General features: G+C 35.8%; 1 protein-coding gene across 1 annotated transcript in view; it reads right to left on the bottom strand.

The window, feature by feature from the left end:
• Positions 1–7,298: 7,298 nt before the first annotated feature.
• Positions 7,299–26,127, bottom strand: part of LOC123566123 (SR-related and CTD-associated factor 8-like) — a 30,636-nt gene continuing 11,807 nt past the window's right edge. The window contains exons 9-18 of the mRNA XM_045359997.2: positions 24,322–24,398; positions 23,675–23,795; positions 17,908–17,987; positions 15,698–15,757; positions 14,751–14,860; positions 14,282–14,459; positions 9,907–10,004; positions 9,301–9,455; positions 7,879–8,008; positions 7,299–7,534 (exon numbers count right to left, since the gene is read on the bottom strand). Coding sequence (XP_045215932.2) covers positions 7,508–7,534; positions 7,879–8,008; positions 9,301–9,455; positions 9,907–10,004; positions 14,282–14,459; positions 14,751–14,860; positions 15,698–15,757; positions 17,908–17,987; positions 23,675–23,795; positions 24,322–24,398 — 1,036 coding nt within the window. The 3' untranslated portion in view covers positions 7,299–7,507. The remainder of the gene's footprint in view (positions 7,535–7,878; positions 8,009–9,300; positions 9,456–9,906; positions 10,005–14,281; positions 14,460–14,750; positions 14,861–15,697; positions 15,758–17,907; positions 17,988–23,674; positions 23,796–24,321; positions 24,399–26,127) is intronic.

Genomic DNA, 26,127 nt, shown 5'->3' with positions numbered 1-26,127 from the left:
TGTAATAATCACCAAAGTGGAAATAATTATCATTGCGCAATGTTTTGGACATGATAAAATTATGAATGGTAATAACTGATTTGGTCTATTGCTGTACAGTTATTTTTTCCTGTCTCTTGACATGGTATTTTTCAAACATCTGATGTTGTTGGAGGAATACATAAGGTGTGCCTGCAGGTATAACTTCATTAGACACCTGGGTAGAACCACCAACCTTCCATGTACCAGGATAAATTTTTCAAGCGAAAGATTTCTACACCAAAGCAGGACTTATAATCCACACTGGTGAAGAGCATGTAAATGTAACTCCTCAGTTATGATGATAGTCTGTGTAAATATTTACTTACCAGCAATATGTAGGGTTATGGAATAACCTTTTTGACATTTCACTGGTTTAAGACCACAAACACTATAATAATCTATTTCATTTTCAAATTTAAAATTATAAATCCGTATTTAAACAAATCAGCACTTTATCTTAGACAAAACTGACTTCAAAAACTTAAAATTCTATAGCCTTCTGAACATTGCCTCCATAATATCTTAAATTTCCATCGGTAAAATGGATATTCTCAAATTGCTAGCTAACCTAAAACCAGACAAAGCTGCAGTACCAGACCATTTTTGTCCAGTTGCCTCCAGGAACTTAATGATGAAATTGTTGATGTTCTACTGGTAATCTTCCGACGATAATGTAGTATATATATACCTTATTATGATATCAATTCTGTGGATGGAAACAAAATCCTCCAGGAAAATCTTAACAAGCTAGAACAATGGGAAAATAAGTGGGACATGGAGTTTAATCCTTCTAAATTAGGCACTACATGTCACAAAAATCAAAGCTGTCATCAAAACCAAATATTTACTCCATGGCTATATTTTATAGTTAATTGTCAGTGCAAAATAGTGTGACAGATGTAAAATACCACTTAAATATCTTTAAATGCTAATAAACGCTTAATTTCATAATCATCGCAACAACAAACGAAAACGTCAAAACATAAGCATACAAATACTTGTCCGTCCACAGCTAGAATATGCATATACTATCTTGTCCCTAAGTAATACTATGGAATAACCTTGACCTTGTAGAATAACCTGACCACAAAGTTTCAGATGTACTGTGGAATAATCTTGACCACCCTGACCTTGCAGCTTTCAAAGTGGTTGTAGCAACCATAAAGTATATGTACTAGACCAGAGTGCTATGGGTTTTTTATCTTTTAATGCTTATTCTTTTTTAATCACACTTACCATGCTAACATTCCTTAAGCCTTTTCATTTTAGCTGATGTCGGACCCAACAGTCTTTTAGAACTCTTTTTCAACATAACTAGCAAGTCGACGTGTATCCCATGTCTCTATCAGTCGAGAGATGACTTGACATTATGAGAGAGAGAGAGAGAGAGAGAGAGAGAGAGAGAGAGAGAGAGAGAGGGAGGGAGGGAGGGAGAGAGAGAGAGAGAGAGATTTTTAATACCTGCCTGCAGCCACTTATGAAGTATATACCTACCTTTCATACAGAAATACATTTTCAATTTTTATAAATTAAATATCTGACATGTGCATTGTGAATAAGTTCTTTTTCTATAATTTAATGTTGTGAGCTTGTTTTTGACCTTGTGTAATATTTTTATTACATAGTTTAAAAAAAAAGACAACAGTCTTGATCAACTCTCAAAAGCCGGAAATAATTTAGTGGTTCAAAACCTTTTCATTACCCGTCATACACCGGTCATACACTTCCGTTGCCTCGTCAGATATATACCTTATATGTAATAATATACCAAAACCTAAAATTTTAACTTTTTTAATAAAAGGGATTCACTTACAGTAAATAATGTTTTTGAATACAGGGAGCACTGGTGCACGTATTAAAACCAACAAACAGTAGGTACAGGCCAATATAAGAAAAATACTATCAGTGCAACCAAGTGCCTGTGGTTTTCAGCAATTGTTTATCTTTTTTTCTTTACAAATGGCATTAATTTTCAAAGGGAGACAACTTTTTCTCAAAGATTACTTAAAATAATCGGAAAAAGTTGTTTCCCTTTGAAAATGAATGCCATTTGTACTTAAAATAATCGGGAACAGTTGTCTCCCTTTGAAAATGAATGCCATTTGTAAAGAAATAAAGATAAACAATTGCTGAAAACTGTGTTCCACCTTGTTATGCGAAATTTCACCACTCGCACGCTATTGCAAATGCATCAAAACGAACATGTGTAACTGTTCTTTGAAAATGGTGAGTTTTTAAAGGCGTTTAACTGTCCGGAAGTGGAGCCCCTTTAGGCAGCCCTTTTCCGGAATTCAATGTTTATATCAGTATACTGACACTTGTTTCGTAAAGTAATATACATGTTTTACATGCTGTTCAATTTTCCTGTCAAACAACTCTTTCTTTCTATGATTTGGTGTTGTTTGATTTTTGTTTCTCAAGGCCTCCATCGAAACCTTAATGTCTAAATATTCCATTGAATGAATATTCCATTGAATGAATATACTAATCCCCAATGATAACGTGATTCCTATCCGTTTTCAATTTCGTTCCCGTTTTGTTAGTTTTTTTTCTTCTAAGTGTTTGTATTTGCGTTTGTTTTCATAAAGCTTATGTTCATTATTCACTATTTATATGTTTAGTACAAGAATTCAACTAATATCATATTTGATATGACATTAAACTTTCCTGATCTGCCATGTCGGCTGCAGATATTTCTCTGTGTTGTGTCATAGATAAAATGGAAAAAAAAAATTATACAAAATAAAATGAAAATTAACTGCCGTAACTGAGTTTTGAACCCATGTGGCAAAAGATCTGATGAACATAAACAGTATGCTTTACCTCTGAGCTAATTTGTAATTGGTACATAAGCGTGAAATATTTAGATTTTGACAAGTTACAAAAATGTTGAATTCCCTATGCTCCATTTAAATTTATTAAATTTATAGTTGGGTAGTTAAACTATATTGAAAATAGGTTAACTAAACTGTGAAAGCACATTAATGCAGGGAGGGTGCCTAAAATGTATTATACAAGTATTATCCGAATGGTTACATGCGCGTTTCTGATTTTGATAGAAATGGCTAGTACGAGGGCCACTCTGTAAATAAATGAATATGGTACACAGTCTGTGTACAGTATTCATGCAGAAATCCAATAGGTGAATGCTGCAGAGAAGTCTCCCCTTGGTACGATCACACTGAAAAGTACCACACCCAAGTGCTTCATTCGACAAATATTTGCGCCCAGCCAGCATCTTTCAAAGACTAAGGTCTAGTAAAAAAGCCTCTTTTTCATCTCTCAGAAACTTTTTGAACGATGGCACTTTTCTGAGCCGCGCCGTTGTCATGAATCAATTGGACATACTTTAAATGCGTTCTATATACAGAGAAATATGTCTTACCATTTTCTAACTCAAAAAATCTCTGCGTTAGTAACAGTTTTCACCTATGGCTGCATACACCAAAGGAAAGTAAAACGGAAAATAGGCAGCTCACAGCAGGAGTGCAACCTTAGTGAGTTGGGTTTTTACGGCGAATCGACCCAAAATGGTCATATATCGCCGAAAGAGTGCAACCTTAGTGTTGTATGTATGCAAGCTAAGTAAAAAAAAAACTTGAAAGTACATGTAGTATCAGGAGTGCACTTACAGGACTCCGGTCAGTAGTTTTAAAGGGTTCCGATTTGCAAATTCATTAAAATTCAAATTACATCTTGCTGTAGCTGTTCAAATGACTCACATGTCATATGTAATCGAAGTTATATATGCTAGGAAGACGGTGTTGGCACAAATGTCCTTAATGAAAACAAAATGAGGAAAAAAGAATGCGGAAAAATATGTGTACGGCCATATCAGCTAACACATGTCAATTGTTTTCATTATTTTATACAATCTACTGGTTAAAATTTTCTTTTAGGACATGTATTCATAAGAAACATGTAGCAAGTTACCTGAAGCAACAATCCCAAGCATTTGTAAAACAACTGCAAATATTTTCTTACAATGTATGTTTTTGAGATTTCACTTATTTTTTAGGTGCGAGGCTCCGGTGCCTACGCTTCGAGGTACTGAGCATCGTAAATTGCGATACGAGGTGCCCTTTACAGATTGAAATCCTGAACCAAGAAGTTGCTTCATTTTCATCCGTCGATTTCAACTGATTTATATACTGTATGTCGCTGTGACAGGAGACATAAAAGATCCTAAAATTTAAACTTCCACTGAACATTTGTAAAAGAAGTAATAATTCTGCTCACCAAAACAGTATTTTTCAGCGATCACTTCGCATAAAGCCCCTGGCAACTATCTCATTAAGCTGCTTTTTCCTAAGTTGATCGATGCCATTTTTTAAAAAAAATATTCAGACTGCCTGCATGTTGTAAATAATTACGTCATTTGATATGTTGCTATATACATTACTGTTCTGTTCAGTTTACATGTGGTGGGGTACTTTGCTGTTTTGTAAGTTAAAAATGTGGTGTTACTCTGCAGTATGCAAAAAAAAATACAAATAATTGTTTGACGATTAGATACTTGAACTACCATTCTTTTACGATGTGTGTAGGACCTTTCATCATTCATGAATGATGAAAGTGGCGAACGACTGTGTACGATGGTCCCGTGCTTAAAAAGAAGCAACTGTCTGATGTTACACGAGATTGGAAAAGTCCAGCTGGCCATGTCCGCAACTACATATTAAAATTAAAGTGGAGGTCTAGTGGTTAACGTGTCGCCCGCTCATCGCAGGGGTCGTGGGTTCGATCCCCACTGTGTCACGTCCACGCCTTCTCATAGGACACCAGTACTGGTTTAAATAAGTTTGAAGCTTTCGTCACAATTGAGCTTAAATAAGTATAAACTAACTACAAATCATTATGAGGTAAATGCTTCACATCTTGATACAAAGTGGCTTTCATTTGAATTATGTTACAGATTGATCCAGTTACTAAAACATTTTAATCTGTGAACCACTTGATGCTGAAATAGATCCAATACTAAACCACGAAATAGAAGGGAAAGATTACCATTACTTAAACTTCATTCTAAAACGATTTCTTAGTACAAATTAATTTACTGAAATGTTGCCCCCAGTCTAAATTAATCCCAAAATGAACAAGAGGGCCATGATGGCCCTATATCGCTCACCTGTTATCACTGCACTTAAGGACATTAGTCTTCAAGGTCAAAATATCATAATGAAGATCAATCAAAAGAATTATGAGAAAATATAGTTGAAATTTTCTTAAAGTAACTTTAAATAAATTATTCTCAAATCAGGCCAGAAGTTTCATACAAGAAGATTTAATTTTAAAGTTTACTATATGGCCATATAGGGATAATGAGTGTCTCCTGCAGGACGCCATGTTTTTCGAAGAATCAAAATTATCTCAAGGAATTTGGTAGAAGGTCATCCAAGGCACATTTGTGTAAAATTATTTTGAAAACAGATCAGTAGCTTTTGAGAAGAAGATTTTCAAAGTTTTCTATATAGCCATATAGGGAAAAGAAGCCCCACCCCCCTATCAGGGGCCATAACTACAGAACCCATGATGGGAGTTTGGCCTGTTCAAGAAAGGAACCAATATCTTGTGGTGATACAAGTTGTGTGCAAGTTTGGTGAAAATCAAATCATACATGAAGCTGCTATTGTGCAGACAAGGTCAAAATAGCTAATTTTGGCCTTTTCAGGGGCCATCACTCTGGAACCCATAAAGGAATCTGGCCAGTTCAAGAAAGGAAGCGAGATCTTATGGTTATACAAGTTGTGTGCAATTTTGGTTAAAATAAAATCATAAATGAAGCTGCTATTGTGCAGACAAGGTCAAAATAGCTAATTCTGGCCCTTTCAGGGGCCATAACTCTGGAACCCATGATGGAATCTGACCGGTTCAAGAAAGGAACCAGGATCTTATGGTGATACAAGTTGTGTGCAAGTTTGGTAAAAATCAAATCATAAATAAAGCTGCTATTGTGCAGACAAGGTCAAAATAGCTAATTTTGGCCCTTTCAGGGGCCATAACTCTGGAACCCATAATGGGATCTGGCCGGTTCAAGAAAGGAACCGAGATCTTATGGTGATACAAGTTGTGTGCAAGTTTGGTTAAAATAAAATCACAAATGAAACCACTATGGTGCAGACAAGAAATTGTTGACGCATGCATCACGGACACACTGATGACAGACGAAGGGTGATCACAAAACCTCACCTTGTCACTATGTGACAGGTGAGCTAAAAATGGGCATCTTCTGCCCAGTACCCTTGCAACCACAAATTTGAATAATCACAAAATGTTAGCATTCTCAACATACAAAGCTAAACTAGTTTAATTCTGAATAATGCCAATGCCAACAAAACTAACTAGAACCGTCACAGGAGTGACGAATACCCCCACAATAAGGTCTTGTCAGAAGAATGGCAACCATAAGAAAGACATGACCACAAAAAGGTGCAATTTAAATGGAACTTGACCCATATTTTATGATTTTACACCTGTGTACCAAAATTTATCTAAATCTGTCAAGCCTTTCGTGAGTTATTGTCCGGCAACCATGAGTTTGACAAATTTTAAGTTGGAAACGGACCATAACTACATATAAAATTGGTGGTTTGTAGACAAAGTCAAACTTTACCTGTATTTTATGATGTCACACCTGTGTAACAAAAACATTTAAATCTGTCAAGAACTGTCACTGGAGTGTTTAATGACTCCAATGGTGGATGAATATTGCACAACAGCTTGAGTCTGTGTTAAGAAGTTTCAAATAATAAGAGAGGTACAGATAAAGTGTATCAAAACACTATACAAGTATAATTCTAAGCAAAAAGGGGGCATAATTCAGGAAATATTGGTGTAAGAATTATGCATCTTGTGTCATATGATGTGGGTGATGATGTGGAACAACTACTTCAAGTTTGAAACAAATGCATTTCCTAATAACTGAGATATTGTGAAAATGCATCGAAATTAACCTTAAATTCTATGTAAAAGGGGACATAATTCATGAAAAATTGGTGTCAGAGTTACACACCTTGTGTCACATGATGCGGGTGATAAGGTGGAACATGTATTTGAAGTTTGAATCAAATCCATTTAGTAATAACCGAGATATAGTGAAATAGCATCACAATTAACCTTAAATTCTAAGTAAAAGGGGGCATAACTCATGAAAAATTGGTGTCAGAGTTATGCACCTTGTGTCATATGATGTGGGTGATAAGGTGGAACATTTATTTTAAGTTTGAATCTACCTACAAACCCACAGACTTTCACACAACTCATATGAACAACAAGTCTTATATGTGAATCATTTATTAGAACAATGTTAAATCTTGAAATCATGTACAAATTTATGTTGAGAACAGAAAGTTCTCAATAAGCCTAACGATAACAATTGTTACAAAATTTTTGCTGTTATGGGAAGAGGTCAATCATGTCTTGTACAATGTCTACCAGATTTAAAATTATGAATAAATAAAAAAAACTAGTACATCACTGGAAAACACTAGTAGTAAGGTCTTCTTGGATTATTCTGAAAATAAAACCATCATATAATTAATAAATAACCAAGCAATAGAAAATGTTTTCATAAATCTAATTAGTACCACTGATTACAATGAAGAATGGGACATATATCACAAGTAATTTTACATTTTCTTCAGTGCTAACATTAACAATATATATTTTTTTTAAACTTATCCTAGTTTCTCTTTCCTAGAAACTGCACAATGAACAAATAAGTTGTGCCTTTCACAGATTACAAAGAGAAAAAAACTATATATTAAGGTTAAGCAGAAAAGTGTGGTAACTCTGGAAAGTTCCCTCCATGCCTTATGATTTCCTTCAAGAAGAAGAACAAAACTTTAAGATACTTACCAAGGGGTTTGGTCTAAATCTGTAGGCCAACATCATCCGCTTTCTATAAGCATCAAATTCATCATCTTCCTTTGAAAGGCCATCTGGTCTCTCAATACCAATACCTCTACCATCTACTGACACATTGCCCCTGAAAATAACATATATTGTGAAATTACTTAATTTCTTGGGCCAAAAAAATTGTTATTTTTGGACAAAACACAGTAAACTGTTATTTCATGGCAACTTGTATTCGTAGACTTCATATTTTAAACGTAAAATAAGTTAGATTTTTACTTGTTCATTGGAATTTTACTTGTTCATTGGAATTAAATTTGGTGGATTTACTTGTCAAAGAAATCCATGAAAATTAAACCCCTATGAATATTAATGATTTTACAATATATCTATAAATTGACATACTCATGCTTTCATAAATTATCCTTTCTTGTGTTTTCATGGTAGGACCATAGAACTTGATCAGTTATTTATTTATTTATTTGGGTTTACGGCGCACAAACACAGTTTAGGTTATATGGCGCCAAACAGGACTACAAATTTTGGTTTCACATCTCATTTATATCGAAATAAAAACATGAGGTATGGAATCCAAATTTGCATACCTGCTGGAATCACAGAGTTACAGCAAAACCTTGATCAGTCCTGTGCAAAAACCTTATATGAAAGAACATGACCCCTGAAAAACTCTCATACACAATATTGCTACCAAACTTGCTCTAATCTGTTCGACTTCTATACCAAATACTGTATGAACTTGTCGATTTTTGCTAAATAACTGTCAACCTTTGTGCGAGTCATTTAAATTTCAAAGAATAAAATCGATGTGAGCACTAAACTGCCAGACTACCAGCCATAGAGTTTCAAAGTAGTCCAGTGGGCCCTCTTTGAAAAAATTAGTACACCGACAGAATTTTCAGGTAGACCTTGAGCTCCGGACATGGAATTTCAGAAAGCCCAAGACACTATATCACACCCCTGATAGTTTTGCAGTTAGTACTCTTGATACAGTATTGATCATATAAACAGGGAAAACTTACTCATGACAGGTATGTTTTTAATGATCAATTTCCCGTAAGTTTCTTAGAACAACAATAGTAGTCATCTCTACACACCAAAGCCCAACCATTACTTTCTAGGAATTTATTATTAGAGGATACTGTAGTCAATTAAATAAAATATGTTTTTCTGATGGAAGGACAGACAGACTGGTTTATATGACCATAAGCTCTTCCATTAAACAGGGTTATAAAACATTATATGACCATAAGCTCTTCCATTAAACAGGGTTATTAAATGGAGCAATGGATGGTGACAAAACACATTGGCTCTCTTAGCCTTCATTTGTCTCAGGTAAGCAACAAAAGTGACATTTATGTAGAACATGTGGTTCAGGTGAGTGAAAAACATGATAAATGAACCTACTTATTGACCGGGTTTAAAATTCCTTGACTTTCCGGACCAAGACCTTCACCTTCCTGCCAACCAAGTTTCTGCAACATCTGGTACCCGATATTCTCACAGGTTATTTTAAAATCTTTATAATCACTAAAGTCTGGTGTCCGGCCTTCTTTTAATGCCTGAAATGGGATAAAAACTTTGTTAAAATCAGACAGCTCTGAACACAGTTCTTCAGACTACATAAAACAATGTTTTTGTAAAGCTTATGCTTTCCCAATGTAATACCACATCTGAAAATATGTCTTAATCCCTGCTATTTGTTGTCAAATTTGTGATGAGGCCAACAGCAACTAATATAAAACCTGCTTATAAAGGCTACCATTTTCTCTTCATGTGTTTCCAGAGTGTAAATTTATGTGTGGAGAGACCACCTATAACTACAAAAACTCTTTTTTTTATAATTTCCTTGTGTCTTTACCAACAGTTTGACTGTTTTTGAAAAGTGAACATGTTTTCCTAGACATCTTACTAGTACTGACTGAATGTCAACAAGAAACCTGAAACATGACCTGGCAGTTAAATAGTTAGCTAATGAACCAGATGACTGAATATAAGTGTAGATGTTCATACCTTAAATGTTTCCATAAACCGCTCCAGCTCATCAGGAGGAAGAAAATCTCCAATATGATGCTTTCCTTTACCTGCCTCCGTCAGAGCCTCGGCCCATTCTACAACATACAGAGACAACACCTGTTATAAAACTCATTATTTCAAGAAACAGAATATATATCAGATATCTAACTTCCAAATCAAGATTCCTATTTGAACAAGCCTTTACTATTTCAAAAACATTCACAAAAGCCAGGAATGGTTATCATTTTATGTAAACGGACCATATCCAAGCTTAATACAGATTGCAGACATCTCTTAACAGGTTACACAAAGGAAGAAAGAACTGTATGTATCTCTAGAAATCAACAAGTCAGAGAAAAAACAAGAGGACCATGATGGTCCTGAATCGCTCACCTGCCCCCACATGAACTGAGTATGACCTCGTTTTTTCTATTATTTGACACAGTGACCTAGTTCTTGAGCTCATGTGACCTACTTCTGAACCTGACCTAGATATCATCAAGATAAAAATTCTAACCAATTTTCATGAAGATCCATTGAAAAATATGGCCTCTAGAGAGGTCACAAGGTTTTTTTATTATTTGACATAATAACCTAGTTTTTGAAGGCATGTGACCCAGTTTTGTACTTGACCTAGATATCATCAAGGTGAACATTCTCATCAATTTTCATATAGACCTCATGAAAAATATGGCCTCCAGAGAGGTCACAAGGTTTTTCTATTTTTAGACGTACTGACCTAGTTTTGACCGCATGTAACCCAGTTTCAAACTTGACCTAGACATCATCAAGATGAACATTCAGACCAACTTTCATACAGATCCCATGAAAACTATGACCTCTAGAGTGGTCACAAGGTTTTTTCTATTACTGGACCTACTGACCTAATTTTTGTCCGCATGTGACCCAGTTTCAAACCTGACCTAGATATCATCAAGATGCAGATCCCATGAAAAATATGGCCTCTACAGAGGTCACAGGGTTTTTCTATTATTTGACTTACTGACCTAGTTTTTGACTGCACGTGACCCAGTTTCAAACTTGACCTACATATCATAAAGATGAACATTCTGATCAATTTTCATGCAGATCCAATGAAAAATACAGCCTCTAGAGAGGTCACAAGGTTTTTCTATTATTTGACCAACTGACCTAGTTTTGGACCGGACATGACCCAGTCTCGAACTTGACCTAGATATCATCAAGATGAACTTTCTGACCAATTTTCATGCAGATCCCATGAAAAATATAACCACCAGAGAGGTCACAAGGATTTTCTATTATTTGACCTACTGACCTAGTTTTTGACGGTACGTAACCCAGTTTCGAACTTGACCTAGATATCATCAAGATGAACATTCTGACCAATTTTTATAAAGATCCATTAAAAAATATGGCTTCTAGGGAGGTCACAAGGATTTTCTATTTTTAAACCTACTGACCTAGTTTTGGACTGCACATAACCCAGTTTCGAACTTGACCTAGATATCATCAAGATGAACATTCTGACCAATATTCATAAAGATCCCATAAACAAGAGGACCATGATGGTCCTTAATCGCTCACCTATCCCCACATGACCCAGTGTTGAACTAAGTATGACGTCATTATTTCTATTATTTGACATAGTTACCTAGTTTTTGAGCACATGTGACCTAGATATCATCAAGATAAAAAATTCTGACCAATTTTCATGAAGATCCATTGAAAAATATGGCCTCTAGAGAGGTCACAAGGTTTTTCTATTACTTGACCTATTGGCCTAGTTTTTGAAGGCATGTGACCCACTTTTAAACTTGACCTAGATATCATCAAGGTAAACATTCTCACCAATTTTCATGAAGATCTCGTGAAAAATATGGCCTCTAGAGAGGTCACAAGGTTTTTCTATTTTTCGACCTACTGACCTAGCTTTTGATCGCACATGACCCAGTTACAAACCTGACCTAGATATCATCAAGCTGAACATTCTCACCAATTTTCATGAAGATCCGTTGAGAAATATAGCCTCTAGAGAGGTCACAAGGTTTTTTCTATTTTTAGACCTACTGACCTAGTTTTTAACCCCACGTGACCCAGTTTCGAACTTGACCTAGATATCATCAAGGTGAACATTCTGACCAATTTTCATGAAGATCTCATGAAAAATATGGCCTCTAGACAGGTCACAAGGTTTTTGTATTTTTAGATCTACTGACCTAGTTTTTAACCCCACGTGACCCAGTTTCGAACTTGACCTAGATATCTTCAAGGTAAACACTCTGACCAATTTTCATGAAGATCCATTGAAAAATATCGCCTCTAGAGAGGTCACAAGGTTTTCCTATTTTTAGACCTACTGATCTAGTTTTTGAAGGCACGTGACCCAGTTTCGAACTTGACCTAGATATCATCAAGGTGAACATTCTGACCAATTTTCATGAAGATCCATTGAGAAATATGGCCTCTAGAGAGGTCACAAGGTTTTTCTATTTTTAGATCTAATGACCTAGTTTTTGACCCCACATGACCCAGTTTCGAACCTGACCTAGATATCATCAAGGTGAACATTCTGACCAATATTCATGAAGATCTCATGAAAAATATGGCCTCTAGAGAGGTCACAAGGTTTTTCTATTTTTAGATCTACTGACCTAGTTTTTAACCCCACGTGACCCAGTTTCGAACTTGACCTAGATATCATCAAGGTGAACATTCTGACCAACTTTCATGAAGATCCATTGAGAAATATGGCCTCTAGAGAGGTCACAAGGTTTTTCTATTTTTAGACCTAATGACCTAGTTTTTGACCCCACGTGACCCAGTTTCGAACTTGACCTAGATATCATCAAGGTTAACATTCTGACCAATATTCATGAAGATCTCATGAAAAATATGGCCTCTAGAGAGGTCACAAGGTTTTTCTTTTTTTAGACCTACTGACCTAGTTTTTGAACCCACGTGACCCAGTTTCGAACTTGACCTAGATATCATCAAGGTGAACATTCTGACCAATTTTCATGAAGATCTCATGAAAAATATGGACTCTAGAGAGGTCACAAGGTTTTTCTATTTTTAGATCTACTGACCTAGTTTTTAACCCCACGTGACCCAGTTTCGAACTTGACCTAGATATCTTCAAGGTAAACACTCTGACCAATTTTCATGAAGATCCATTGAAAAATATCGCCTCTAGAGAGGTCACAAGGTTTTCCTATTTTTAGACCTACTGACCTAGTTTTTGACCGCACGTGACCCAGTTTCGAACTTGACCTAGATATCATCAAGGTGAACATTCTGACCAATTTTCATGAAGATCCATTGAGAAATATGGCCTCTAGAGAGGTCACAAGGTTTTTCTATTTTTAGATCTAATGACCTAGTTTTTGACCCCACATGACCCAGTTTCGAACTTGACCTAGATATCATCAAGGTGAACATTCTGACCAATATTCATGAAGATCTCATGAAAAATATGGCCTCTAGAGAGGTCACAAGGTTTTTCTATTTTTAGATCTACTGACTAGTTTTTAACCCCACGTGACCCAGTTTCGAACTTGACCTAGATATCATCAAGGTGAACATTCTGACCAACTTTCATGAAGATCCATTGAGAAATATGGCCTCTAGAGAGGTCACAAGGTTTTTCTATTTTTAGACCTAATGACCTAGTTTTTGACCCCACGTGACCCAGTTTCGAACTTGACCTAGATATCATCAAGGTTAACATTCTGACCAATATTCATGAAGATCTCATGAAAAATATGGCCTCTAGAGAAGTCACAAGGTTTTTGTTTTTTTAGACCTACTGACCTAGTTTTTGAACCCACGTGACCCAGTTTCGAACTTGACCTAGATATCATCAAGGTGAACATTCTGACCAATTTTCATGAAGATCTTATGAAATATATGGCCTCTAGAGAGGTCACAAGGTTTTTCTATTTTTAGACCTACTGACTTAGTTTTTGATGGCACGTGACCCAGTTTCGAACTTGACCTAGATATCATCAAGATGAACATTCTGACCAACTTTCATAAAGATCCCATGAAAAATGTGACCTCTAGAGTGGTCACAAGCAAAAGTTTACGGACGCACAGACGGACGACGGACACCGCGCGATCACAAAAGCTCACCTTGTCACTTTGTGACAGGTGAGCTAAACATGTGACCTCTAGAGTGGTCACAAGCAAAAGTTTACGCACGCACGCACGGACTGACGGACGGACGCTGCGTGATCACAAAAGCTCACCTTGTCACTTTGTGACAGGTGAGCTAATAAAAAGCTGCCTAAATCAAATCAGAGGTCACTATTACATTTACTTTGTAAGTTTATGTCTGATTCCTTTATTTTGCTGCTTGTCATTTACGTTATGAATACAAATGTCAATTAACCTTTAGTAGCATCCATTTCTGCAGTTCTGTTTTTATGTTCCCAGGTTCCAATTTCGTCCGTTTCTTCATCAGAATCATATTCATATTTTGGCTTGACCTTGACCCCTGGTAGTTCTGCCATGAGTGCAGCTTCCTGGGCTTTCTTCTGTGCAAGTATCAGCTCGTACATCATGTTTATCTACAATTCAGTAACAACTATTTTATCTTTTGCTCAAAAGAAATACTGCCTGACTTTTTGCTATACAAAATATTTCAACAATTAAAATTCAGGCTTTGTCTTTTGAAATCTCGGAAAATACTTTTCACAGAGATTTGATATCTGTCATTTGCCATTCAAATAGGTAAACCAAATATAAACTGGTCCCCATTAACACCAATCATTCCCATCAGCTATGGGATACATGAACTTTACTAATCTTATTTAGCCATGCATACTGCAGTTCTTTGTACATTTTGATAAAACACTGACCTCACGTTGCTCTCGAATTTGCTCAATCTGTTCGGCATTCATTGTGTCTGACCCAACCATGCGTCGAGAAAATTCTTGCAGGGTTACTGTATGAACATGTACTGGCTGAGCTGTAACAAAAATATCAAGCTAGAATATAGTGCAGTTTATAAGATATTTATCTTACTATTTATAAAACAAAAATACTGGGGTTGGCAGCAAATAGCATTTTTAATAAATTTTCTTTTCAGTATCGTTTAAAAAGAGAAAAACTTAAAACAGGAAGTACAACACTTTTTTTTACCATGACAGAGATTACAAGAAAATCACACTACAGTGAGAGAAAAATAGATGTTTGTCCATATGATACAACTACTGTTAGTTTGAATCAAATCTTTTCTGTAATAACAGAGATAGGGTGAAATTGCATTAAAATTAACTTGAAATTGTGAACAAGAGGGTCATCATGACCCTGAATCACTCACCTGAGTAATATGAGCCACACATTTAAAATGGCAAACTTATGCTAAAATATTAGAAAGTAGGTCAGTAGGTCAAATTCATGGTCACTGAAAGTCAGTTTTAAGATCAGTGTGCAAAACTGTATTTGTCATCCAAATTTCAAGGCTGTATCTTAAAAACAAGTGCAAGGTAAAAAAAACATCAGCGCCAATATACAGTTTTTCTAAAAAAAATGTATATTTATCAACACAAAACTTCATTACCCCACCTACCGACCTAAGTTGACCTTACTTCGTTTATCTCGATTTTTCGATATCTCGACTTTTTTCCCTTGGTCCCGATGAAGTAGAGATATCGAGATTTGACTGTAGTTTAAGTCAAGCCAACAAAAGTATTTTCCTTTCTGTTTTTTGCTTTTGTATTTCTAGAAGAAAACAAACCTCATATCCAGTGAACATCTTTTTAAGTTGGTGAGGCCAAATAATTAACAGAATAATAAATAATACCTTTTTCTTCTTCTGGTCCCCAGCGACTTCTACGTTTCCTTTTCTGCCCTTTTGGTACATCTGAAAGACATACGGGTAACTCATTTCATTGATATTGAGTTATAAAGAACACATCTATCTAAAACTTAAAGACTTAAAAAAAATAAAAAAATTTCAAAATCTTTCAAAATTGCAACCTTACTACATATATCTTCATTTGTTTCGATAAGTTTATTCCACTTGCCTTTTCATCATAAAACATAACTACAATTATCTGCTTTGCTGGGCTTCAATTCAAGTCTTAACATTTTAAATGTCAACTGGTGACTTCTCAGCTTTGTTGGAAAAGATACAGGTGGCACAGGTTGGAAATGAGGTAAAATCACTAGTCGTTAAAGCAGAGCCCTGCCTTTTGCTACACATCACCTGTGAACAGATACCACATGGCTCTACAGACCTCTTAAGTACTTTCATTTCAAAGTTTAACATAAGTTTAACATTTGAAGTTTACTGTAACTTGTTAATAAAGACATGTGGGCTCTCCTATGTATGGTTTGAATACATTTTACTCTTGCTGTTTCCAGAGTTAAACAAGAGCTGTCCGTAAGACAGCCAAGCTCGACTATTCGAAATATTGTCACAGAAGCAGGAAATTATTACCCAAAATGTTAAATATCAAAAGAGTTTTAAGTTCGAAAGGGGACATAATTTGACCAAAATACATATCAGAGTTATGGGACTTGGTGCTATTAACTAGTTTTATAACCCCGAAGAAACATATTAAGTTTCAATTCAATATCTGCATTAGTTTTGGGGATAGTAACTTGCATGTAAAACTTTAACCAGAATTTTCTAAGTCCAAAAGGGGGCATAATTTGCTCAAAATACATGTTAAGAGTTATGGAACTTGACCCAGTGAGGTTGGTAATTGACCTAGAAAAAGAATAAATAAGTTTCAAAGCTATATGCCTTTTGGTAATAGCTGTATGTACTTGCACGCAAAACTTTAACCAGGATTTTCTAAGTCCAAAAAGGGGCATAATTTGCCCAAAATACACGTCAGAGTTATAGGACTTGGTGCTATCAACTAGTTTTATAACCCCGAAGACACATGTGAAGTTTCAATTTAATATCTGTAGTAGTTTTGGAGATAGTTACTTGCATGTAAAACTTTAACCAGGATTTTCTAAGTCCAAATGGGGCATAATTTGGCCAAAATACATGTCAGAGTTATGGGACTTGACCCAGGGAGGTAGGTAATTGATCTAGAAAAAGAAAAAATAAGTTTTAAATCTATATGCCTTTTAGTAATAGCTGTATGTACTTGCACGCAAAACTTTAACCAGAATTTTCTAAGTCAAAAAGGGGCATAATTTGCCCAAAATAAAGGTCAGAGTTATGGAACTTGGTGCTATCAACTAGTTTTATAACCCCGAAGACACATGTGAAGTTTCAATTCAATATCTGCATTAGTTTTGGAGATAGTAACTTGCATGTAAAACTTTAACCAGAATTTTCTAAGTCCAAAAGGGGGCATAATTTGGCCAAAATACATGTCAGAGTTATGGGACTTGACCCAGTGAGGTAGGTAATTGATTTAGAAAAAGAAAAAATAAGTTTTAAATCTATATGCCTTTTAGTAATAGCTGTATGTACTTGCACGCAAAACTTTAACCAGAATTTTCTAAGTCCAAAAGGGGCATAATTTGGCCAAAATAAAGGTCAGAGTTATGGGACTTGGTGCTATCAACTAGTTTTATAACCCCGAAGACACATGTGAAGTTTCAATTCAATATCTACATTAGTTTTGGAGATAGTAACTTGCATGTAAAACTTTAACCAGAATTTTCTAAGTCCAAAAGGGGGCATAATTTGCTCAAAATACATGTTAGAGTTATGGAACTTGACCCAGTGAGGTTGGTAATTGACCTAGAAAAAGAATAAATAAGTTTCAAAGCTATATGCCTTTAAATGATAGCTGTATGTACTTGCATGCAAAAACTTAACCAAGGTGTGACGCCGACGCCGACGCCGACGCCGACGCCAGGGTGAGTAGAATAGCTAGACTATTCTTCGAATAGTCGAGCTAAAAACTGAGCTTTGAGACCAGTCTGAAATCTCGAACATCTGATTGGTCGTTCCCCAGCAGTTTTAAAATAGACAAATGGGAATGTAACATTTTGAGACTGGCCTTCAAACTAAAGATTTATACCCTTGCAACCAGTACTCACCCTCTGTTTTTACCCCTCTTGCAACATCAATCTTGAACATAAAATACTTGTACTCGGAACTTTCCTCATCAAACAAAAATCTGAAATACATGATTGGTAACAATAAAATGTTAAAACCACAGCACTAAACATCAGTTTTAACTGAATTTATGATAATATCTAAAAAGTTCATTAAATAATTAGCTTAGTATACCAGTAGCATAAATGTACTAGATTAATTTTGATCATTTACTTAACTATAAAGGGCCTCACTTGCCAAAAGCTTAAAACTGCTGACTTCAAATCACTAGTACTTAATGATTCCTTTCCAAAATTCACAAGAACTGTAGATTTCTTTCATGCAAGAAAGCTTTCAAGCGGGCTTATGGAATGTCAGTGGTTCAATTGCACATCAATAGCTGACATAATGCCTGAAGGAGCACTTCCTTCATCATTTAAAAGCTGGAAAGTTGCCACGAGACCTAAAACTGCATCCAAACCAAACCAAAACGAGAGTTGTTTGTCACCCATGATAGCTTGTTGGAGGCAAGCGGTATGACTTTGTAGGCTGTGACCTTCACTACTGATAAAATGACCTCAAAAACAATAGAGGTCATCTACCGACAACAGGCAATCATCCTGACAAGTTTACTGACTGCAGAACAAAGTGTTCCTAAGTTGTTGAGAAGAAACCATTTTCAGCTTTGCTTTGACCTACTAATTCCCATAACAAGAAAGGTCATCTACTGAGCAAAGACATTCTATGAACATGATGAAGTCTGACCAATGTGAGACAAAGCATTCTCTAGATATTGCTCCAGAACCAAATGGTCTACAGACTGACAGGCCAACAATGGCAAAACAATATACTCCTTTTTCTTTACAGGGGACATAATATTCTCAGTTACCACTTCCTAGATTTCTAAACTGTCAGTACAATACGAACAGGCTGTGAGCAGGTGATGTAAATTCTAAACAGTTTCTAAATTTATAAGTATCAAGATTTCCTACACGTACACAGGCGTTTCACCAGGAGGACTATTTTGGGGTAGAGAATACAAATAAGACTCTCCAATAGAAGAAGTTTCCCTAGATAATTCTTTATAACAACTATGCATACAAATGAGTCTCAACACTACACAGTATAATTTTAGATTGAAGAATAGCAGAATAAACTTGCAATCTCTTCGTATGTAGTTTAGTCCAGGAATAGCAATTGGGCAGATTTTGGTTTCTTTAGTGTTCATCTATTTATTCTGAATATTCAACTATTGTTGGAGAACCAAAACAATTATGTCAATAGGTATCAGACCAGTATTCTTATCTGGATACCTTTATCTAGGAATTAGTTACTGTGAAATCATTAATATTTGTGGGGGACTAATTTTCGTGGCTTTCGTGGTTGAGTCAATCCAATAAATTTAATCCCAACAAACAAATAAAATATCCATTCAGTTGAAATCCACAATTCATTTCCCCACGTAATTACCATTTTGACCAAAACATTGAAATTTCATGCCCACGAAATTGAATGATTTTACAGTAACTGTATAAGTAAGTATTTTTACCTAATATGCGACACTGAAGCAGACATCCTGCTATGAAAATGTTTATGATTGTACATGAGTAAAATGATTGCAGTCAATGATAAATGAATAATTCACAATACATAATTGGCTGAGATAAGGTAATTATTTCTTTTAATGTAATAAACCATTAGCAAACAAGCTGGCAGATTGTTTTATGTAAATACCAGTAAACAATTCATTGGCCAACGAATACATTTCAGGGAAACTGTTACATGGTAACTAATGCACAACTTCAGCTTAGTGCAAATGTTTCCAGCAAAAACAGCTCTGCCTCCCATAATTCGATTGTTTTGCAGGCAGACTAGGACCAAGTAGGGAAACAAGAGCTGTCTGATGACAGCGCGCTCGACTATTCGAAGAATTGATTGAAGAATGGGGTCAAAATATTTCCACAGATATTCAGAAAAGAAATAAATAGATTAGACAAACAATGTTCCTGTATTTCTTTGATTTCGATAAGTCTAGCACTAAATGGCAATGTATGAACCAATTTTAAAGTCCAGAAAGGGCCAAAATTCAGTCAAAATAGTTATGTACTCTTGCCCAGATGGAAATCATAATGATAAACAAGTGTTCAAAGTTTAAAAGCCATATGTAAAATAATTTTGACAAAATGTGGACTTGTATGAAAACAGAACCAATTTCAAAGTCCAAAAAGGGCCATAATTCAGCCAAAATAGATGACAGAGTTATGTACTCTTTCCTACAGATAGAGATTATTATACTAAACAAGTGATAAAAGTTTCAAAGCCATATGTCAAACACTTTACAAAATATATGAACTGGTACGGAAAACTTAACCAAGATTTATAAGTCAAAAGGGGCCATAATTCAGCCAAAATCCTTGATGGAGTTATGTGCTCTTGCCTATAACTGGACATGGTGATGGTAAACAAGTGTTGAAAGTTTCAAAGCTTTATCTCAAAAGACTTTGTCAAAATGTGGACTGGCACGAAAAACTTAACCAAGGTGTGACGCCGACGCTGACGCCGTGGTGAGTAGGACAGCTCTACTTATTCTTCAAATAGTCGAGCTAAAATACATTGGAGGAGAGGGGGAGCAGCAGGTGCAGGGTGTGCTTGAGGCATGTTACGAAATATCTAGACACTTACCAGCAAAAAATAATTCAACATTACAGGGACAGAGAGTGGGGTGCTGGGATATGTATGTTTGTGCTGAATGTGTTTGAGGGATATCAGGAATACCAAGATACAGGATCAATGAACTGAACAGAAAGTAAAAAACAAGAGGGCCATGAAGGCCCTGTATTGCTCAACTGACCTATTGACCTAAAGATCATCAAGATTAACATTCTGACCAAGTTTCATTAAGATATGGTCATAAATGTGGCCTCTATAGAGTGTTAACAAGCTTTATATTTGATTTGACCTGGTGACCTAGTTTTTAACCCCACATGACCCAGATTTGAACTTAACCTAAAGATCATCAGGATTAATATACTGACCAAGTTTCATTAAGATATGGCCATGAATGTGGTATCTAGAGTGTAAAGCAGCTTTTTCTTAGATTTGATCTGGTGACCTAGTTTTTAACCCCAGATGACCAAATATTGAACATATCCAAGATTTTATTGAGAGTAACATTCTGACCAAGTTTCATTAAGATTGGACAAAAATTGTGACCTCAAGAGTATTAACAAGCTTTTCCTTTGATTTGACCTGGTGACCTAGTTTTTGACCCCAGATGACCCAATATCAAACTCGTCCAAGATTTTATTGAGGGTAACATTCTGACCTAGTTTCATTAAGATTGGGCCAAAATTGTGACCTCTAGAGTGTTAACAGTCAAATTGTTGACAACGGACGGACGACGGACAGACGACGGCGGACACAGGGCGATCACAAAAGCTCACCTTGAGCACTTTGTGCTCAGGTAAGCTAACAACAACTAGAAATTGTGTCCATAGGACAGGCCCCCACTTACTGCCCCATCCTCTACATAGCAAAAATCTATCAAACGGCCATAACTGCAGTAAAATATTCACAGACAAAAATTTGCTTCCTTTAAGGTAATCTGCACATCAAGCTTGTTCATCTGTGAAAATTTGAAAAAAATCAGACTGATAGTATTATACTTCATAGTCAAGAAACAATTTTCAGTTTCCAAGTGACCTTGACCTCTGAAGCATAACCCAAACAAGAGGACCATGATGGTCCTGAATCACTCACCTCTTCCAACATGACCCAGTTTTGAGTATGACGTTTTTTTTTCTATTATTTGACATAGTGACCTAGTTTTGAACTTGACCTAGGTATTATCAAGATAAAAATTCTGACCAATTTTCATGAAATTCCATTGAAAAAAATGGTCTCTAGATAGGTAACAAGGTTTTTCTATTATTTGACCTATTGACCTAGTTTTCGAAGGTACTTGACCCTGTTTTGAACTTTACCTAGATATCATCAAGGTGAACATTCTCACTAATTTTCATGAAGATCTCATGAAAAATATGGCCTCTAGAGAGGTCACAAGGTTTTTCTATTTTTATACCTACTGGCCTAGTTTTTGACCGTACATGACTGGTTTCAAAACTAACCTAGATATCATCAAGGTGAACATTCACATCAATTTTCATAAAGATCCATTGAAAAATATGGCCTCTAGAGAGGTCAAAAGATTTTAATAATTTTAGACCTACTGACCTAGTTTTTTACCGCAGTTGACCCAGTTTCAAATTTGACCTAGATATCATCAAGATGAACATTCAGACCAACTTTCATACAGATCCCATGAAAAGTATGGCCTCTAGAGAGGTCACAAGGTTTTTTTTTATTAATTGACCTACTGACCTAGTTTACTAAGGCACGTGACCCAGTTTCAAACTTGAACTAGATATCATCAAGGTGAACATTCTGACCAATTTTCATGAAGATCCATTCATAAGTATGGCCTCTAGAGAGGTCACAAGGTTTTTCTATTTTTAGACCTACTGACCTAGTTTTTGACCACACATGACCCTGTTTCGAACATGACCTAGATATCATCAAGATGAACATTCAGACCAACTTTCATACAGATCCATTGAAAAATATGGCCTTTAGAGAGGTCACAAGGTTTTTCTATTATTTGACCTACTGACCTAGTTTTTGAAGGCATGTGACCCACTTTCGAACTTGACCTAGATATCATCAAGATGAACATTCAGACCAACTTTCATACAGATCCCATGAAAAATATGGCCTCTAGAGAGGTCACAAGGTTTTTCTATTATTTGACCTACTGACCTAGTTTTTGATGGCACATGACCCACTTTCGAACTTGACCTAGATATCCTCAAGATGAACATTCTGACCAATTTTCATGAAGATCTTGTGAAATATATGGCCTCTAGAGAGGTCACAAGGTTTTTCTATTTTTAGACCTACTGACCCAGTTTTAAACTTGACCTAGATATCATCAAGATGAACACTCAGACCAACTTTCATACAGATTCCATGAAAAATATGGCCTTTAGAGAGGTCACAAGGTTTTTCTATTATTTGACCTACTGACCTAGTTTTTGATGGCACGTGACCCAGTTTCGAACTTGACCTAGATATCATCAAGGTGAACGTTCTGACCAATTTTCATGAAGATCTTGTGAAATATATGGCCTCTAGAGAGGTCACAAGGTTTTTCTATTTTTAGACCTACTGACCTGTTTTTGATGGCACGTGACCCAGTTTCGAACTTGACCTAGATATCATCAAGGTGGACATTCTGACCAATTTTCATGAAGATCCCATGAAAAATATGGCCTTTAGAGAGGTCACAAGGTTTTTCTATTTTTAGACCTACTGACCTAGTTTTTGATGGCACGTGACCCAGTTTCGAACTTGACCTAGATATCATCAAGATGAATATTCTAACCAACTTTCATAAAGATCCCATGAAAAATGTGACCTCTAGAATGGTCACAAGCAAAAGTTTACGGACGCACGCACGGACACACTGACGCACGGACGGACGGACGATGGACACCGCGTGATCACAAAAGCTCACCTTGTCACTTTGTGACAGGTGAGCTAAAAACAATAGGGATCCTTCTGAAGTGGTGCTAAGTGACCCTGTAAAGTTTAAAAGGTATAGTTACTACACTTTATATGACTTTGAGAATAAGCCTATAAGTAATTAACGATTTTCATCATGGCAAAACTAATCACTCAAAAAGTTATACAAATAAACATGCAAATACTTACTTGAAAACTGGATCATTCTTGTGGTCTTCTCTCAACTGATTCAATGCATGGTCTCCATTCTGCCCCACATACATTGCCAGGTTATCAATCAGTTCTCGTGTCTCGTTTTCTGGGGGAGAAACTAGAAGCAGCCAATCAGTACCTAGCCCTTTCATCTACCCCTTTTTTTTCTTAAACCCTAAAATCGTTAATACTTTTCCCATAGAGAATCAGGTCATTTAGGACATCAGCAACCAGCTGACACAATTATGATCTTTTTTTTCAACAAACGTCAGCACAATTTTCAGTTTATCAGTTTAAACATAGCTTTCATCTGTTATTACAAAAATCCTTTTAAAAGTTGAAATACACCTTGAATAACCTGATTCTGTGATAAACAGGAGTACCCCAGCAGTAAATTGTGATGAATCGTGCACGCATGCAACACCCCAGTATAGATAAATTAAGTGCACCCCACCTCCTCACTATGTTTCAGCCAAATTTTTTAAGTCATCCCAACATAAAGACAGCTTGTTAAACTTCTTTCAACAGCACAAGATTAATCCAAACAAAGTTTTCCTTTATTTCAACTACATGTCATCAATAAATCTAATTTGATGACTATGAACAGAAAGTTTGTATCTAAATGTTATGTTTTAGATATTTACCTTGTTCATCTTCAAACACATTGCTGGTCGTCATGGACTCTTTCTTGAATTCTATTTTCTTCATCGCCAATGAGATCCTGAAAGCAACAGAATTACATAATGTAACTTTATTTACAGTTGCTAGAAGGAACAAAAAAATCATAAATCTTTATCACATTAAACCTATTAAAGGAACTTGTTTGTCTTTTTGTGGCATTACAGCAGTGATTTCAAAATTTATCATTAACTATAGGTGGTCTTCGGTACAAACTAACTTATCTTAAACTTTTGTAAAGTACATTCCTTATGGAATTTTGAAATAAATACACTGGTATGCATTTTTACAAATTCATGAATCTCAGTTTACACATTTGAACAAAGTCTCTGTAAATGTTGATATTCAAAAGTTCATCCTAACTATAAACTGTCAATAAATAACATTTTATTTCTAATTTTTGGCCATAATGTAGCAAATATATCTATATTATATTTCCCTTAACAACTGATACATTTTATAACCCTGACATCAAATTTCAATAACTCTCTCATCTCCCTTCCACAAAAAGAAACAAGAGGACCATGATGGTCCTGAGTCGCTCACCTCTTCCCACATGACCCAGTTTTGAGTATGACGTCGTTTTTTCTATTATTTGACATAGTGACCTAGTTTTTGAGCTCATGTGACCCAGTTTTAAACTTGACCTAGATATTATCCAGATAAAAATTCTGACCAATTTTCATGAAGATCCATTAAAAAATATGGTCTCTAGAGAGGTCACAAGGTTTTTCTATTATTTGACCTACTGACCTAGTTTTCGAAGGTACGTGACCCTGTTTTGAACTTTACCTAGATATCATCAAGGTGAACATTCTCACTAATTTTCATGAAGACCACATGAAAAATATGGCCTCTAGAGAGGTCACAAGGTTTTTCTATTTTTATACCTACTGGCCTAGTTTTTTTATCGCACGTGACCCAGTTTCGGAAACTGACCTAGATATCATCAAGTGAACATTCTGACCAATTTTCAGAAGATCCATTGAAAAATATGGCCTCTAGAGAGGTCAAAAGATTTTAATAATTTTAGAACCTACTGACCTAGTTTTTTTATCGCAGTTGACCCAGTTTTCAAACCTGACCTAGATATCATCAAGCCGAACACTCAGACCAACTTTCATACAGATCCCAAAAAAAGTATGGCCTCTAGAGAGGTCACAAGGTTTTTTTTTATTTTTTGACCTACTGACCTAGTTTTTAAGGCACTGACCCAGTTTCAAACTTTACCTAGCTGTCATCAAGGTGAACATTCTTGACCAATTTTATGAGATCCTTCACAAGTATGGCCTCTAGAGAGGGCACAAGGTTTTTTCTATTTTTTGACCTACTGACCTAGTTTTTGACCGCACATGACCCTGTTTCGAATCTGACCTAGATATCATCAAGATAACATTCAACCAACTTTCATACAGATCCCATGAAAAATATGGCCTCTAGAGAGGTCACAAGGTTTTTCTATTATTTGACCTACTGACCTAGTTTTTGAAGGCACATGACCCACTTTCGAACTTGACCTAGATATCATCAAGGTGAACATTCTGACCAATTTTCATGAAGATCTCATGAAATATATGGCCTCTAGATAGGTCCCAAGTTTTTTTTCTATTTTTAGACCTACTGACCTAGTTTTTGACCGCAAAGTGACCCAGTTTCGAACTTGACCTAGATATCATCAAGATGAACATTCAGACCAACTTCATACAGATCCCATGAAAAATATGGCCTCTAGAGAGGTCACAAGGTTTTTCTATTATTTTACCTACTGACCT

Source organism: Mercenaria mercenaria, chromosome 8, assembly GCF_021730395.1.
Source record: "Mercenaria mercenaria strain notata chromosome 8, MADL_Memer_1, whole genome shotgun sequence".
NCBI classification, from domain to species: Eukaryota; Metazoa; Mollusca; class Bivalvia; order Venerida; family Veneridae; genus Mercenaria; species Mercenaria mercenaria.
The sequence above is the reverse complement of the archived record's forward strand: the minus strand, read 5'-3'. Positions and strand labels throughout refer to the sequence as shown.